This window comes from Hevea brasiliensis, chromosome 2 (genome assembly GCF_030052815.1).
Source record: "Hevea brasiliensis isolate MT/VB/25A 57/8 chromosome 2, ASM3005281v1, whole genome shotgun sequence".
NCBI classification, from domain to species: Eukaryota; Viridiplantae; Streptophyta; class Magnoliopsida; order Malpighiales; family Euphorbiaceae; genus Hevea; species Hevea brasiliensis.
Window position 1 is genome coordinate 2,226,660 of NC_079494.1, and position 18,730 is coordinate 2,245,389.

The 18,730-nt window shown below is 32.2% G+C and overlaps 2 protein-coding genes across 2 annotated transcripts; one reads left to right on the top strand and one right to left on the bottom strand.

Annotated features, from left to right (window-relative positions):
* Positions 1-8: 8 nt before the first annotated feature.
* LOC110673774 (endoglucanase 10) lies at positions 9-4,460 on the top strand. Its single transcript, XM_021836970.2, has 6 exons — positions 9-581; positions 700-983; positions 1,257-1,694; positions 2,739-2,877; positions 3,630-3,796; positions 3,905-4,460. The coding sequence occupies exons 1-6, from the start codon at positions 371-373 to the stop codon at positions 4,235-4,237; spliced, it is 1,572 nt and encodes a 523-aa protein (XP_021692662.2). The 5' UTR covers positions 9-370; the 3' UTR covers positions 4,238-4,460.
* Positions 4,461-6,839: 2,379 nt separating this feature from the next.
* LOC110673775 (cytokinin riboside 5'-monophosphate phosphoribohydrolase LOG1) lies at positions 6,840-9,193 on the bottom strand. The gene is made up of 7 exons (XM_021836971.2): positions 8,894-9,193; positions 8,471-8,568; positions 8,355-8,385; positions 8,173-8,272; positions 8,015-8,085; positions 7,762-7,905; positions 6,840-7,259 (listed from the first exon to the last, which is right to left on the bottom strand). Exons 1-7 carry the CDS (start codon positions 9,011-9,013, stop codon positions 7,164-7,166), a joined length of 660 nt encoding a protein of 219 aa, XP_021692663.2. The 5' UTR covers positions 9,014-9,193; the 3' UTR covers positions 6,840-7,163.
* Positions 9,194-18,730: the final 9,537 nt, after the last annotated feature.

The following is an 18,730-nucleotide window of genomic DNA, read 5'->3' on the forward strand; positions in this document are numbered from 1 at the left end:
TATCCGTCATTTCAGGGAACAAGAACAGCGCTAACTTAAAAAACCGGGAAAGAACCGATTTTATTCCGCTTGTCGGTGAGCAAATGACCACCATATTACGAACAAAAAGCACACACTCACCCGATTCGATTAAGCCCTGATCCAGCCATAATTAGGATTTGTAGAACCTAAAACAAGGCATTTGCATTGCTACATTTTGCAATAGAAGACGAAGATTTCTCTCTCGCATTGCTTATTGAGAGCACTCGCAGAGTCTCCTGAATCCTAGAATTTCCTTCTCGTTCTGTATGTGGTGGATCTAGACCTTGAATATTGTTCTTTATAGGAGCTTGAGTGATCAGCTGGTGATATAAAGCTCGCATTGCCTGAAATGGGAGAGAAATCGAGGTCCAGGGGATGCTTTGGGTGGCTCATTGTGGCTGTAGTATTGGCATTGGTTGTGGTTGCCGTTGTTTACACTGTTAAAAAGAAAACTAATAAATCCGATGAGGCTTCTCCTGTTCCAGGGCCCCCTGGAGCCGTCGAGAAGCAGTACGCTGATGCTCTTAAAATCGCTATGCAATTCTTCGATGTGCAAAAATGTACTTACTTTACCTCAATTTGTCATCTTCCTTTTTTTAATTGCTTATTCTGTTCTTTATTTTATATTGCTAGTTTAGTTCCTCAATTGTTTGTTGAAATGCTACTCCATTAATGCAGCTGGGAAGTTGGAGGATAACAAGATATCTTGGAGAGGGAATTCGGCTCTTAAGGATGGAAGTGAAGCGAAACTGGACCTCTCAAAAGGAATGTATGATGCCGGAGATCATATGAAGTTTGGTTTTCCAATGGCTTTTACCGCCACAGTGTTATCTTGGGCCATCCTTGAGTATGGGGATCAAATGGATGCTGTTAATCAGTTGGAACCCGCTCAAGATTCGCTCAAGTGGATCACTGACTACCTTATCAATGCTCATGCTGCGGACAATGTGCTCTATATTCAGGTATTTATAACCTTGGAAGTATTTGAGTTCACAAAAAGTTTAACTTTCTTTTGTGTTATTTTAATGTTTCATCCTCATGTTAGAAAAGATTGAAGGAAACTAGTAGAGTTGTTCAAGTTCTTTCTAGTTATGTAATGAATCCTAATGTATATTTGCAAATCAATTGAGAACCTATCTTTCCACTTTAGTATATCAAGATTGCAGAATGTACTTGTTATTACAAATCCTGCTTATAAAATATTTCTTATATAATTGGTTTTTACTTTGGGACAGGTTGGTGATCCTAAGACAGACCATGGTTGTTGGGACAGGCCTGAGGACATGACTGAGAAGAGGCCTCTCACTCAGGTGAACACATCTTCTCCCGGAACAGACGTTGCAGCTGAAACTGCAGCTGCTATGGCTTCAGCATCACTGGTGTTTAAGAAAAGTGACCCCACATATTCAAGCACGCTCCTTAAGCATGCTGAACAGTTATTTACTTTTGCTGATAAACACAGGGTTTCCTACAGTGAGAGCATCCCTGAAGTTCAGACTTATTACAATTCAACAGGATACGGGGATGAGCTCCTGTGGGCAGCTAGCTGGCTCTACCATGCTACAGGGGATAAATCATATCTTCAATATGTGACTGGGGAAAATGGAAAATCCTTTGCAAACTGGGGAAGTCCAACATGGTTTAGCTGGGACAATAAACTAGCGGGAACACAGGTATGTAGATTTATTAAAGCTCCTTCTGCTTCTTCTTTTTTTTTTTTTCTTTTTTTTTTTTTCAACAATTTTTAAAATTTCTGTACCTATTTACTTCATTCCCGGGCAACCATTAATTGTGCGTTCATTTTGTGTGTTTTCTTGCAAGCATGCCAAAATTTAAATTGATATCAGTCACATGATGTCTGTTTGCTATTGATCCTACATTCTTTGTATCTGTGGCTAGATTATGTTAATGCACAGTTCCCCTAGTTAATCTGTTCTTGTAGTTATGGCATGTTCTGGTGAACTCTAAAATCATTGAATGGCAGTTGTTTATGTCAATACTTGTTCTTTGTTACGTTCCTTGAACCTAAATGCACATATGTCAATGCATGCTGGGGAAATTTCTGTGCTTTTTAACGCTATGTGTTTATTATTTTTCTTCAAAATACTTTTGAGATATGCTAAATCATGAATAGAAATTTGCTCTCACCAATTTCTGGTGCTAATTAATCTCTTATCAAACAATACTGAGAAAAAAAGAACTTTGCAAATGTGAGGATTAGCAATTTCAGGCACACTGAAGCAATTAAAGCATAATTTATTAGAGTGAGAAAAGAATCATCAAATTAGCTTCAGAAATGTTGAAATAAATGTACAGAAAGTTACCTTTATATGATTGGACTGAATCAAAAGTAAATTTACCTTTGATATTATTAGACCAAACCTTCTGTCAGGCTATTGTTTATTCACTTGTTCAATACAAGTCATAGAGCATGGTGACAGAAGTGCATACTCTTTGTAGGCTGACATTTTGTGGTTGAAACTGTAGTCTCAATGCATCACATCTGGGAAAATATCTGCATAATAGCTTGGATTTGCCTTCTCATGTGCTCTAGGCATATATTAGCGTCTTCTCTTTCAGAAAATACTATTTTAACAGAGTTTTTTAGATCAAGATCCTCTTCCTTTTTGGTGTCTATTCGGATCTTCATCTTAGCCTGCTTCTTTGAGAACTTCAATCCAGCTTATTTAGAGAAAAAACAATGTATTTTTTTGCAGGTTCTGTTGTCCAGATTAACCTTCTTTGGTGAGAAAGACTCTTCAAACTCAGGCCTTCAAATGTACAGGAAAACAGCAGATGCTGTGATGTGTGGCCTTATACCGGATTCTCCAACTGCCACAACTAGTAGAACTGATGGTAATGTTCTTCCTGATAATAAATGACTAGGTGCTATATGAGTAGGATATTCGGGTTAGAAGCAATATTTTCCGAGTCCATGTTTTGACCAAGTTTCTGACACCTTTTATGGTTTGCACATAATGTTTTAATTATGTTTTACATCTAATCAGTGCAATCTGACCTTGATGCATCAAGTGTTTTAAAGATACACAGCTGCTTTTTATACCAAATGGCCAATTAGGCCCAAGTGGCACCTATCAAACTATTGCCAGACATGTTATGAGGGAATGGTGGCTTTGCTTCTCTTCCCATGTTGCTTTATTTCATTTTTTGCTGAGGAAACTTATGATGTTTTGTTATGTACAGTCAATTATAGGTGATAGAAGGAAAAGATAAATGGAGGGCTGCTCGAATTGTGAAAATTATTGAGGAAAATGAGTATCTGGTTCCCTTATCTAGATCAATCTAGTAACTAATGCCCTTTGCTGCTTTATAAGGAAATTGACTATTAGTCATATATCCACCCTTAAACAGGGCTACTTCTTTTGTTTTCTGTAAAGATAGTTAAAAAGCTTTAGAAGACTAAGGGGAAAGCTTTAGACATTAAAGATTACCTTGAGATACTTCACACTTAAACAGATCAAAGACATGCTGAGATATCAAAATTTTTTATCCAATTTTTTATAGAATCTTTGCATGGCAGAATTACCCAATTTTAAATATCAGTTGTGAAACCTCTTTTATTAAAATTTACAGCTTCTTTGATGCAGGTGGCCTTATATGGGTCAGTGAATGGAATGCGCTGCAACATCCTGTTGCTTCTGCATTTTTAGCCACTATTTATAGTGACTACATGCTTACTTCAAGGACTGCAAAGCTATCGTGCAATGGAGAATCATACAAACCATCAGATCTTCGGAAATTCGCCAAGTCCCAGGTACAGCAATTATTTTTCACACATGCTGTAGGTTTTCAGAATGCTAACTTATTTTGTCTAGAAATCCCACTCCTGTTAGACCTGATAATATTGTATATCTTCATCCAGGCTGATTATGTCTTGGGTGACAATCCTCTGAAAATGAGTTTTCTAGTTGGATATGGTGACAAGTATCCACAGTATGTGCACCATAGGGGAGCTTCAATCCCAGCTGATGCAACAACCGGCTGCAAGGATGGCTGGAAATGGCTTGATTCAGAGAAACCCAATCCCAACGTCGCGGTTGGAGCACTTGTGGGTGGGCCCTTCCTGAATGAAACATATGATGATTCTCGGAACAACTCAATGCAAGGGGAACCAAGCACATATAACGGTGCGGTAGTTGTTGGGCTGCTCTCGAGTCTGGTCACCACCTCTTCAGTAGTTCAGTCCTTTACTTAAATCAACCTGGGTACATATCTAGTTACGCGTTGTTTGTATTATATGTAGTTTTTACTTGTCAGGTTATTTGTTTCCCTGCAAATTTGGTTTCTTAAATCTTAAATAGTTTGTTTTGTATTGTGAAACCTGGGTTGGGGTTCTTGTGCAAGGAGCATTCTTTTTGTTGTACCTGGAGGAATAACCCTAAATACGAATCCTTTGCTTGAGAATTTCTTCCTTCAAAGTATGGCTTATCAGTTTGTTGTCTATAACTTGTGTAGTTTGTCTCTTGCTCTGTAATTGAAGGGAGATCAGCATAAACTTTTAGGAAGCAACATTAGCATTAGCTCAATGACAAACCTGTAATGTATTCTGATATCTTCAATACCACGGATACATTTATCTATATATATATGATCACCAAAACTTCTTAAAATGTGCTGGAAGAGGTACTGGGCCTTTATTGTCATGGACGAATGGAATTGGGTTTGATGGGCCTGGAGAAGAAGCAACGAATTTGGTATCAAAGCATTCTATTTTCCCATTCAAAAACCATAGCAGAAAAAGGAAAGAAGGGAGCGCTACAGATGATATAAAGAACATGCTTTTGGACCTATTAGGGATACTTTTGTTTATTTATTTATTTATTTGAGTAAAGTGATTAGAGATAGTTGAGTGGACGCGCTAGAGGTAGGGCCTATTTGACATTTTTATTGAAACAGTTGTTTGAAAAAATACTTTTTAAAATTTATTAGTTAAAGTATTAAAAAAATAATTTAAAAATTAAATTTGATAAATTTTAATTATGAGAGTATTAAAATAATAAAATATTTTTTTAAAATTATTTTTACAACATCATCTAAAATGACATTATTTTCTTGATAAATAGTTTTGGCTCCCTAATTTCAATAGCAAATAGATAGGTAGCTGTAAATAAAGGTGAGTGTTGAATTAAGCTGGTGATAGAGACCATGGAGGTTGAGTGTGGAAATTTTACAGAGAGATCAACTTCCCACATGATTCTTGTCAATCTATGCTTCTCCAGAAGCAGAACTCACATGGAAAAGTGGTCGACCATTATTATTACCCTTTGTCCTTAGAGCTCGTCGAGTCAATTTTTGAATTGACCAGACGAAGAAAATGAGTAGACTCTACTGCCCAATTCCCGCACAAGTAAATCATGAGGGCTAATTCGGATGTATATTCCCTTCACTATTTTTCTTAAAAAGGCATTCAGTCGTTCAAGTTTAACATTTTTATTTGGAAAAATTTTCTCGAGAAAGTAGTTTTTATTTGGAATAATTTTCTTGAGCCATTGAAAATATTGTCAGAAAGGCTAAGGAAGCCAAAGCCAAAAATGCTGAAGAGCTGGGGTGTTTGGGATGTTCTGAGTTTGTTTGAGACTGTAAGGATTTAGGTTTGATTTTAATAATAGATTAATCAATAATTTTGAGTGCAAATTCAATCGGTTTGATTTCAATTTGATTAAATTTAGACGTGGTTCATAACCATGCCTACTTTATTTACAAGGTAGACGCCAACATCCACCCAACTACCCACAGCAAAAGACACAACAACGGTTTGGCTTTCCACCATAACTTTGTTCTCTCCCTTTTGCACACGACTCATCCATTGTCTAAAGGCTCTTGGCCCCTTGGCCCTTCTTGGTACGGCCAAGGACAGTTGTTATTGTACCCTCAATTATTTGGTTTTAAAGTTACTACATGATCCCTTGTCCTATGAAAACTTTTAAAACACAATTGATAATTAAATTATGATCATCAATTAGGATAGATTTTATATGGATTTTACATAATCAATGATCAGAATGCATTCATTATATATATAATGATTGTATTAAAATAATATTTTTAAAAAATTTTTTTAAAATAAAACTCAATACCAAACAAGACTTAGTACATTTATAATTCAATTCTATGTTAATATTTAACATTTTATCAATCCATTCAAAAGAATATCATCCATATAAAATTTAGAGAATTGAAGAGAAAAATATGTTCTCATAAATTGTTTCTCCCAATTATTAAAAAAAAAAACAAATTCATTCTAACGAGAGATGCATTCAGCTTGAAAGATCTTATATTCGAATCTCATCATTGACCTCTTATTATAATAACATATTTATGTTTAATTAACTCTATTATCATTTTTTTTTAAAAAAATATTTAATTTTAATTAAGACTCAAATTTGAGATTTGATAATCATATAAGTTGCATTTGGATTTGTAATTTGGAGTTCAAATGTTTTATATTAAATTTAAAATTTGAAATTCATAACTTTAAAAATTTTTTATTTGACTAATAAAATTTTTTTATGAAAGTATATGTGATATCATATAAAGCTGATTCATTTGATTGAACTTGAGATAGATTTGAAATAACAAATTAAAAAAAGTTATTTTTAAGATTTGAAATGATAAATTAAAAATAATTATTTTTAATTTTTAAACTTGTTGAATATATGAGATTTGGATCAAATTCAAATTCATTTCATTTAAATATCTAAACAATGTATTTAACACAAATCCAAATTCATAATATCAAACCCTTCAGTCCAAATATACCAAAAAAGAACTAATAAAACTGAATTAGAACTCATTGATTATCAATACAATATATAATAGAAAATCAATATACAAAATTACACAATTAGTAATCATCACTGACAACATACTATGGAATTAGTAATAAAACTAACTCCCCTTGTTTATCCAAGAAAGACACTAATTAGCAAAATTAGATAACCAAAAAATTATAATAATTAAAAAAAAAAAAAAAAAGCATGATCCACAGCTGATTAAAAGAACTGTGGTGGCATTCCTTTTTGGTGGAGCTCACATCTACGTATATAAATAGCTTGTGTGTATTAAATTTTAGAAGATCAGCTAAGGTCATCCAATCCTTTTATCATATAAAAATCACCAAGTCAGCGAACAATATCTGACTTTATTGTGTAACCCAATTGTTGCTCCATCTCCCAACTTAGCTTAGAGGCCACCCCATTGTGCCTTGGTTCATATTCCTGTTCAATTCAAGTATCATAATTAAATTAGATGAGGGAATTGTTACATTGGCCAATGATGGTGAATTAAAAGTTGATGAAGCAAGAAGCAGGTGTTTGCAGTGTCATCCAAAGAAAAAGGTGCATTTTAAAAATTAAATGAAGATATGTGAATTATGGTTGGAGATTTATTGAAGTTCAGCATTCACTATCTATTTAATAAATAAAGAACAAATCAATGAATGGTGGCCCATTTACGTGAAGCCCATGCCTTGAGAAGCTTGCAAGAGATTGCCTTTACTTTAAGGTGCTGTAGCTTACTTGAAGACCACATGCATGTCCTTTGACAACAAGTTGTCTCAATTTGAAGACCAGTTTATCTCAATTTCAGAACAAGATTTGTAAGAAGCTTGTTGTAAGAATGCTGGTGAGAGCACTAAACTAACTCTAGTGATACCATCTTATGGTATATTATAATCTACGAAGATGGAAAGGATAAAAAAATAATTGAGGAGATATATACCTCAAGCTTGCACATGAGTTCATGGGCAGATTGGGCAGAAACAATAATGTGACGGGCAGCTGGGGTAATGAAGCCTTCATCAACAGCTTTGTCAATGAATGAGAGAAGGGAGTTGTAGTAGCCATCAACGTTCAATAGCCCAACCTGAAGATGAATCCAAAATCAACTTTCGTTTCTTTTTCCTACTTTCTAGCAGACCCAACAAAATATCACCATTACTGCTTTTTTTTTTTTTCAGAGACATAAATCGTACCGGTTTATCATGGATTCCAAGCTGAGCCCAGGTTATGACTTCCAACAGTTCTTCCAAGGTTCCATAGCCACCTGTCATATGGATCCATCTACAGTTATCTTGGGATTTGCTAACTTTATATAATAATAGTAATCTTTAATCATTGCCTCATAATATACCAGGCAAGGCTATAAATGCATCAGCTTGACGAGCCATTTCTGCTTTTCTCTGGTGCATGCCTGATACTGCTCTTACTTCCCCTACTGTTTCTCCTGTTATCTGATATAATATTGCAGATCGTTCAGTACTTTTCTCCAAATTGGAAACTTTCAGGCATGGATATAAATTCAATTTTTGTTACCTCTCTTGGCATGAGAGTTTTAGGTATCACTCTGCAGCAAAAGAAATTAAAAAGATTAGGATTATAGAACAGGCGTGTGTGACTGTGAGAAAGGGAGAGGGAAGAGAGAGGTTTACCCCAAAACGTGGCGGCCACCATCATAAACAGCTTGGGAGACCAGACCCATCAGACCAATGCTTCCTCCTCCATAAACCAAGTCAATGTTCCTTTCGACCTGCAATTATTATTCTTATTTTCTACCAAGAGACGTATCTGAATCAAACTTGTTTAACCCTACTAAAGTCTTCATTAATTAATACTTATTACTACACCAATTCCAGATAATCAAATGCTAAACAAAAACAGAGGATGCTGCAGAACAGAGGCTTGTAAGATCTCTGGTTTGCTCTACCATACCCTTCAGCTAAACACTTGAATTTTAACATAAAAGAACAAACATGAAGATTTACCCATAATCAACCAACCCTTCTCACTAAAGAATAAAGAAGCAAAAGCATAATCTTTATGGAGGAAATCGAAGAAGCAAGATATAGATATACCAGTTGCCGGCCAAGTTGGATAGCAGCAAGCTGGTAGCTAGGATTCTTTCCAGGGCTGCTACCGCAGAAGACACAGACACGTCTGAATCTTGATATGAAGGAAGGTTGTTGATTTTCCATAACTGGAAAGACTTGAAACGAATGTAAAGACTTGAAACGAATGTATTATGCTTGAATCGGGATTTGAATTAGAGAGAACAGAGAGAGAAAAAAGAGAAGTTAGGAGAATGTGTTTGTTGTGTTGGTTGGGCAGTGGTCTATACTCTATCACTTGAAAACGAGGCCAAAAGTATGGGAATGAAAAATTGAGCGATTGGGCCCTTTTTTATATCAAATCACTGCCGCGCATCTCTCTACTTCTATCGTCAGTGTCAAGTTCACATTCTATTTTTTATATTTTTCAGGATTTCTCTTCCATCTTCCTTTTTCTTTCTTTATAATTCCAATTTAATCCATCATTATTACACTTTCTAATCTTATCATTTGTACCCTTACTTTATTAAAATCATAGCACATTCCTCTAAACAAATGGCAATTTCTAATTAGAGAATAGAGATTCCTCGTTATTTTTTTTTTTCATACTTAAACCATTTAAGATTTAAGATTCATTTTAAATTGAACCGAATCGAATTGAATCGTCAAAATTAAATTATAATATTTTAAAAATCAATTTAAATCAAAATACATAAAAAATCAAATCGAATCGCTCTAATTCAGTTTGGTTTGAGCTAATTGATTTTTAGATTTTGATGAAATTTTTTTTATTTATACTTATTTTTAAATTATTTAGTTTGATTTTGACCTTAAATTGAATCTAATAACTATTAATCAATAATATTAAATGTGTCATAATTAAAAATATTTAAGTTATAATTAAAAATATTTAAAAAATAAAAATATAAAAATAATATTAAATCATATATAATACATAGTAATAAATGAATCATAAATATCTAAAAAATCATAATATAAATAAAATTGACTTTTTAGTTTGATTTTAATTCACTATGAGAGTGATATAATTTCAATTTATTTTTTAATAAAAATTAAAATAAATATAATTTAGTACGATTGTGATGGGTAACCCATTATCCGTGCACAGACCTAACGTAAGACATAACATCGTATGGTCCATAAGAGTTGGACCCACTCGATGATGATTATTGTATTACACAACAGCTGTAACGGTGGTTAGGATTGTCCAAAGGGTACTCCAGACAGAGACTCGTGGGGCTTTCTCTCAATTCATTTGGCTTTTCATACTCTATTTTTCTTCCTTATTTGTAAATTCTGCTACCCTTAATCGCTTTATTTAATGCAAATTAAAAAAATAAAATAAAATAAAATTTAGAAATCCCACTTGGTTTGCTGCAGCTCTGGAAATCATTTCCCTATGCTGTGCTGTGTTGACAGAAAATAATAATAATAATAATAATCTGAGGATTGAGGAGCATGTCTCTACGAAGATGGGTGACTTGGATTAATATCAAGCAATTAGATTTATTTTTATAATAATTCTTGTACTTGTGATGAGAATCATGCTTTCATATAGAAAATCTTTAAATTAATCCCATTCAGTTTATCAATTTTGATCGATTTTAATTTTAATTTGATTTAAATTAATCAAATTTTAATCCACTATTATGATTTTAAATCGACCATGGCCAGAGCTACACCCACATTAAATCCTTTAACCACCTTCCTCATCCATCATGTTGAATATTATAATGTAGAGTGATGGACCCATAAAATAATTTCAAATTTTGCCATATGGGTCTACTTCATATGGTACCAAGATTGCATTTATAAATAGAATATACACTACTTTAATATCTCATGGTCTTGTCTCATCCCGATTCGACTCTTCACATTAGTATGATGATTAATTATTGTATCAACTTAGGAGTGTAATAGGAGGCATTGGTGGCTTATCTAATGGTTCGTCTCATTGTATGTCACCTCAAGTTTGGTGATAGATTTCTTCTTATAGGGTTTGATTAAATCGAGGATGTCAATCGGTGACCCCAGACTTAAAGCCTTAGGAGACTATGACTGTCATACTCAAGAGATATATATATATATATATATATATATATATATATATATATATTTCTTTTTTTAGGAAACAAAATATTTATTACAAAGAATCCTCAAACAGAATACAAACCAAGAACTCAGGAGGAGCAACCCAAATCATAGGGTTATCAATAACTAAAGCCCTCCTAGCAATACAATGGACAACTTTATCAGCTTGGCTTTTACCCTAAATTAAAGAGAAAGAAGAACCTTGTGATAAAAAACAATTTGCAGACCTAAATTATGTTCCAAAACTCGATCTATCTTCAGCCTGAAAATTCATAGCAAAGAGCACTACCTGACTATCCACCTCAAACACAACATTTGACAAAATATGCTCAAGTATCCAAGCCAATGCATCTCTAAGGGCCAAAGCTTCCACAATATGAGGAGACTTGATACTTTATAATCGTTGATCTAGCAGCAAGAAAAGCGCTAGAGCTATCTCTCAAAATAGCACTAGAACCACATTTAAGCTTAGGAGCAAAGATAGCTACATTAGAGTTGCATTTCAAAGAACCAGACTATGGCTTCACCGAACAAGAAGAAGTAACTTGGTATTGATTAGAAAGATGACAATTTGGAGACAAAATTTTCGCAACATCCCAATCTGATAAGAAAGCCAAAGCTTCCTGAACAACATGTTAAGAAGAACAGATTTTGTCTTGCCAAATAAGAAGATTTCGAGCAACCTAGATTGCCTACAACACCATGCAACTATGGAGACAAAGAGAGTGATCTTGTTGTCGCATAAAAAAATCAACAAATTCAAACAACATTGCTTGAAAATCACTAAACATCAACATCTAAAATCCTCCAACAGTCCATTGCCCTAGGACAAGAAAGAAACACATGACTTGAAGTTTCTTCTTTAAAGCACACACGACAAGAACGAGAAACATCAACTCCCTTATCTGCCAACCTAGAAGTAGTAGGTACAATATTCCTACAAAGTCTCCACAAAAAAAATCTTCACCTTTGGAGAAAGATTCAATTTGCACAAAATATTCCACTCTAACACTCTGATCTGAGCTTGCAGAAACAAAGTCTCATATTGGACGTGATAACTCGATTTAATAGTATATAAATCGATTTAACAGTATACACTTCCTTTTTGTTGAACTACCAAACTAAAGAATCATCTTGTGGTTGAAAACTTTGAGGAATATGCAAAATAGAAGACACTACATCAAGCGGAAACAACTCATTAAGCTTCGACACGTCCCATTGCTAGTTCCCAACAAGCATAAGCTCATTAACTCGTTAATCTTCAGTTCCAGCTGTGACTGAAGAAGCAAAAGCATGGTGATTGGTTCATTGGAGTATTAAATTTCAAAATTTTTCTTCTAGGGTTTCATGCATCATGCCACATCTCTTATGTGCCTAATTAATTTCAATGCTTAATAGCATATTAAAACACTTTTAATATATATTAGAATCTTCATTTGCCATTTAAGATTGTGAATTAATAAATTAATTCGTTTAAACCCTAGTTTAAAAGAGAAGTTTGGGCAGTAATCTCTTTGATGCACTATGGGTGCAATTGGCACTTTTAGGAAGTACCTAAGACCCTAAGTGTTATCCCTCTAGCTTGTTCACACCAAGATCACCAATGGGAAGCCCCCAAATCAACTTCTTAAGCCTTACCAAACAATTATAATTTGGGTTTTTGCTTTTAGAAAGGTTGTAGGTGTGTATAGGACACTAGAAACAATTTCTAGCAATTTTAATTCAAAGGGAATGAATGATTTCTCTTTGAATTGATGAAGAAAGCAAGAAGAGGAGATGGGAGAGAGGTGCTGCCACCTTTTCAATAATAGAGAGAATTGTGTTTTAATTCTTATTTCTTTCCCTTTTATAATTAGGTCAACTAATCACTTAAACCCTTTGCCACATGTCACCACCACATTGCATCTTATTTTTAATTGACTTAATCTCATTAAGCCAAGTGTCAAAACTAGAGTTAATCTTGACTTTGATCACCTTGCATGATGGGAAGACAAATGACAAACTTATATGATGTCATATGTCACCATCTCATGGTACCACATGTTACCATGTGAAATGATCAAATTACTCTTATGTTTTAATTTTGAGTTCTCAACTCAAAATAATTATTTATCCTCTTCTAATAAATTTATATCAAATATAAATTAATTAATTAATCTCCATTAATTAATTTCTCACAATTAAATTCATATTTAAATACTTTAAATATAAATTTAACTTATACTATACATTTAATAGCCTAGATTTGGTTTTAAGCCATGCTAGGGACATTGCAATCTTATTGCAAATCAAACTTATTTAATTAATTAATTAAACTCTTTAATTAATCAATTAAATCACATTTAACTTGGTGATTAACTTGTGTATGTGTGTGACTTACTAGGCTCATCACTAATTGGTAATGAGATATGATATCAACTCTTAATATCATCAGAACTCTTTCTTACTATGAATGATTTCTCTAAATCAATTTAGGCATCTCATAGACCATGGTTGACACCTAGCATAGCGTGCCATGACCACCCAATCAGTAACAAGAATACCTTAAATGAACCTATAATCATATGTTACCATGCACTAGAATCTTTTTGTTACAAAATCCCAATTCGAGCTGGAGTCATGGTTAATGTTAAATCCCATTTGCTAGGAACATTATGTTCTTTTTTAATTTCAATTCTTGATTAATTAGATTTTCTTGTCAGAAACTCTTTTCTGACTAAATCTGTCTGTCCTGGCCAGGAACTTGAAACATCAAGAACAATTAAATGAACATAGGATTTTATCCCTATTTACTTAGAATAACAGATTCCATCTTGATCAACACCTATCTCCATATATAACTAGTAGGAGCCAACACATGCTCATATACCCATACACAGTACAAGTATGAAAGCAATATCAAACTCAAACTACCTATATACAAGATAACTGTGTTATCTCAAGTCTAAAGTTTATATGCACTGATATGATATATGACAATACATTGACAAGAGTAAACTCCATGTGCTTGTCATAAGCGTCACTGGTTCGGCCTACTTATCAAGTATAAGTGCCTATCATGTTTGTTATGTGGCATGAGACTCACCACTCCATCTTATTTATATCTCATATAAATACCTTGGGAACAAACATTATTACAATCTTTCTGGATAAGCCATATCCTGTGTGAAGTATCCTTGATTGTGAACCAATTTATGATACTTTGTGCTAGAAATACTGTCACTCATATTCTTAACAACTTAAGAATAGAATTTATAACAAAATATCAATGGACCTTTTCTATTATACATAAATACATTATGCAAACGGAAAAGTGAAATTGTCTTTTATTAATAAAATATGTACAAGATACATACAAAATGATATGCTCTATGGCCTACTACTAACAGTGACATCACAATTTAGCTTGTAATTATTTGAATTTGGCAATCAAGGATCCTCCCATAACCGAACCTGCATGCCATTCCCAATTCGCCATCGAACAACCTTAGAAAGCATATATTTAGACTGCAATAAGCTCTTCCAAATAAAGCTCGGATTATACACCTCTTGAGCTTGGAAAAAATCCCTACAAGGATAATATCTTGCTTTGAAAATCTTTGTAGGAAAAAAGTCAAGATTAATAAGAAAGCTCCAACATTGCTTGCCTAACATAGCAATATTAAAGGATTCAAGATGGTGAAAACCCAAACTACCAACTTCCTTTTTATCACAAAGTCTATTCCAAGACATCCAATGAATACTTCTTCTTCCATTGACTTTCATACCCCACCAATACGAATTCACCATCTTCTGTAAATCATTACAAGTCAAGAGAGGGAGTTTAAAAACACTCATGCTGCAAGTAGGAAGAGCTTGAACAACTGATTTAATCAGAATTTCTTTCCCTGTTCTGGACAACGGTTATTCTTCCACCCTTGCAATCTCTTCTACAGCCGATCCTTTAAAAATTTGAAAATCTCCCTTTTCTTACGCCCTACCAAGGAAGACAAGCCTATATACTTGCCATGATTTAACAGGTCATGCACACCCAAACAAAGAGAAATAGATTGCCGAACTTGAGCATCGACATTTTGACTGAAAAAGATGCCAAATTTCCGAAAATTCACAACCTGACCTTAAGCTCTTTCATAAATATTCAAAATCTGCTTAATAGGATTGGTCTCAACAAAATTAGCTTGAAAAAATAAAAAGCTGTTATCAGCAAAAAAACAAATGAGATACACTTGGGCAACTTCTACTGACCCTACAGCCATGCATGAGGTTACCACACTCAGCATCCCTAAGCAAAATAGAAAGCCCCTCAGTACAAATGATAAAGAGATATGGGCTCAAAGGATCACCTCAGTGAATTCTACAAGTGGGAATAACAGGACTACCTCAGTTCCGTTAATAAAAACAGAATAACAAATCGATGAAACTAATATCTTTTTTTTTTTTTTAAATCTATAATTTAATGGCAGACTGACAGTTAAATGTGAATGAAACTACACAAAAATGATTAAGAACCGACATTAATCAATCTTCACTTGCCTTGTCGTGTGAAAACTGAAGGCAATTACAGTAGCATGAATCATGGAACGTGATTTAAGCGTCGTAGAATTGAGATAATCTTGTTAATTAAATGGGATTATTTCCACAACTTCTTATTTAAATATGTTTGCTTACTTGGACCATCAAAATTATCCTATTTTGTATATTATTTTATATATTTTGATAGCTCCAAATAGATATGGCCATAATTTTAGAATCAAACCGATTTAATTTAAAATTAAAATTAATTTGAATTCATCTATTTTTATTTTTTTTAATTGAATTAAAATTTATTGATTCAGATCAATTCAATATTAAATTTTTTTTCCTCAAATTCAACCATGTGTCCATCATAAGTATATTCTTTCATTTTCATATGACAAATGAATATATCACAATCAATCATACTAGTTGGTCCATTAATATTTTCTAACAAACATGGTATATGCTTCAAAGATATTAGTTAATATCAGCAAATAGCGTGTACATATAACTTGCTAAATGTAAATACTTGGAAATTGGAATGACTTAATATAATTAATTAGCTTACTAGAAAAAAAAATGTCAATTAATTGAACTGCTCTTGTCCAATGCAAGTATGGATCACCACTGGTTTAAAGTTCAAGAAATTGATATCAAATCAAGATGTCACTTTCAATTCAAGTTATTGAAACCAAATTTCAAATTGATCAATTTTGATTCGGTTCAATATCAATTGAATTAATTTAATTACATTGATGTGAATTTTAATTTTGATTTGGCTTCAAACTGAATCGTGCTTATCTAAATTTATGAGTTTTCATACGCAATTCCATAAAAGAAGAGGCCATTGGAAATCTACATTTAAGATTTTGTTTGTTTTGTAAAAAATATTTTTTTTTATAATTTTTTAGCATTTAAGACACTAAAAAATGAGTCAATAAAAAATATTTTTCTGATTAAAAAAATTAAACTATTTTTAAAGAACGCGACTTTTTATTTAAAAAATATTTTTTAAATTTTAATAATTTTATTAAAATATACAAACACTTATAACATTCATAACATAAATATATATTATTAATTTAATATTAAAATGCTTAGAATCCTTAAATATGAAATTAATTTCCTTCTCAACCTCACTATTCTTCCTTGTGTGAGGCTGAAATTCATGCACACAACACAACCATGATATGAGGCTTGTAGCCACCAGTCTCATGTTAATGAGGTTTCTAATCAAGTCTATTCCACTAAAAAAGGGGATTTGAGTCTTTTTGACCAATAATCTCTTATTCTTAATAAAATAATTAATGGGTAATTAATTATATGGAATCTTATGGCTTCTGATATAATTAATTAGTGTGATTTGGAAAAGAACATATCTCCAAAAGGGTGTTGATCTTTTGGAATGTGGAAGAAGAAAAAACCTAACCCTCCTCTAAGCAAAGAATTTTTTTTTCTTTTTAAGGATTAGAGAATTCATTTGGATTCTTTAGGGGAAAAGAGAGAAAAGGCCTAAATGACAAAAGATTTTTTTGGGCATGTGTATGAGCTTTTTCTTTTCTAATTATTATTTAAGCTTTTTATGGTCCTATAAAATAAATACATAAATTGTCAATCACCGAAATGTCTTACTAGCTAGGTTATTTTAGTCATTTCATAATTATATATTTATATATATGTATATATATTAACATCGATATTAATAATAGCTAATAGTTTTTTATATAAAAAAATTACTCATTGGGATCTTAAATAATAGGTAATTTTTTTGGTCATTAAAGCCACGAGATTGATGTCTTCAACTTGTTGAAAGTTGAGTATTTAATCACTTAATTAAATTAAATTAAATTAATAAATTAATTTAAATAATTTTTTTTAATATCATTTACATTTAAAAAAAATAATCTATGGAAAATTGAATAAATTATATTAGCAAGATCATTAATATCTTAATAATGAAGTTAACATGTAATTAAGTAGTAAACTCATGTGATTGAGGAATTAAAAAACCTATATACGTCACAGATGACTTAAATTTCCATCACATTCGCACCCCAAAGTTATGCCGCTGAATTTCTTTGAAAACATTGGTAAAGAAATCTTTGTTGCTTGCTAATGCAACGTAACTCCAAAATGTTTATTATTATTATTATTATGACCATTTATTAAGCAAGAGTTGATGAGATTTTCTAATCCATTTATAATAATAAATCTTGGATTAGAAGAGGAAACCCAATCTTTTTATCTACTAATGTAGACATTAATAGTATAATTTCAGGCCATAAAGAATTAAAGATACCCTGTAGTGTACACTTTCCTCTATTATTCTTTCTCTTTATAGTTTTCTTGAGATGATTTCTTTATTATTTTCTGTTTGTGGAAGCTAATCAAGAAACTGTAGTAAAAGGCGTCCAACCACTAGCAATATATTTTGCTTATTTAAAAGCCATGGCTGTACTGTAAGTTGGAACACAAAACTTAGCTGCCTAATTGAGGTTATTCACACCTAGAATGTTGACTTGTAAATTTCATTTTTTTTTACATATGGTTGATGAATCAACCTGAAATTTTGATATGTGTAAGCACCCAATAGTAAACGAGAGCGGAATTAGAAATTAATTTTTGGGTTAAAGATGAATATTAAAAAGAAATTAAATGAAATCTTGGTAAAAATATAGAGATTAAATTAAAAATATAAAATGTTAAGAGATGAATATAAAAATATGAATGAAATTTAATTATATAGAAATGTAAAGGCTAAAATAAAAAAAAATATTGGAGGAATAAATAGTAATTTTTTTAAAAATATATATTAATTTAAAAATTTTAAAGGGGTAAATAGTATTTTTTTTTAAAAAATTATAATTTATGAGTAAAATTATAATTTTTAAAATTTTTGGGAGACCACAACCCCTAATTAAACGTAGTTTGGCATCTAATTATAGTCTCTTTTATTTTCAATTTTGATTTTGATCCAATTTAATGATTAAAATTTTATTATTTTTAAATTTAAAAATCGATTTTAAATTTAAAAATCGATTTGAATCCAAAACTAAATTTCATCATATTTTAATTTTTTTTAAAAGAGAAAATAGTCTAAATTCTAATCAATTTTAATTTCTATTTGATTGATTTCAAATAGAAATTAGATCTTTCGAGATTTTACATCGATTATGAATGAGTGTGTGTATAGACTTATAAAAATTAATGCGCATTGATAAAATTGTTATGATTTTA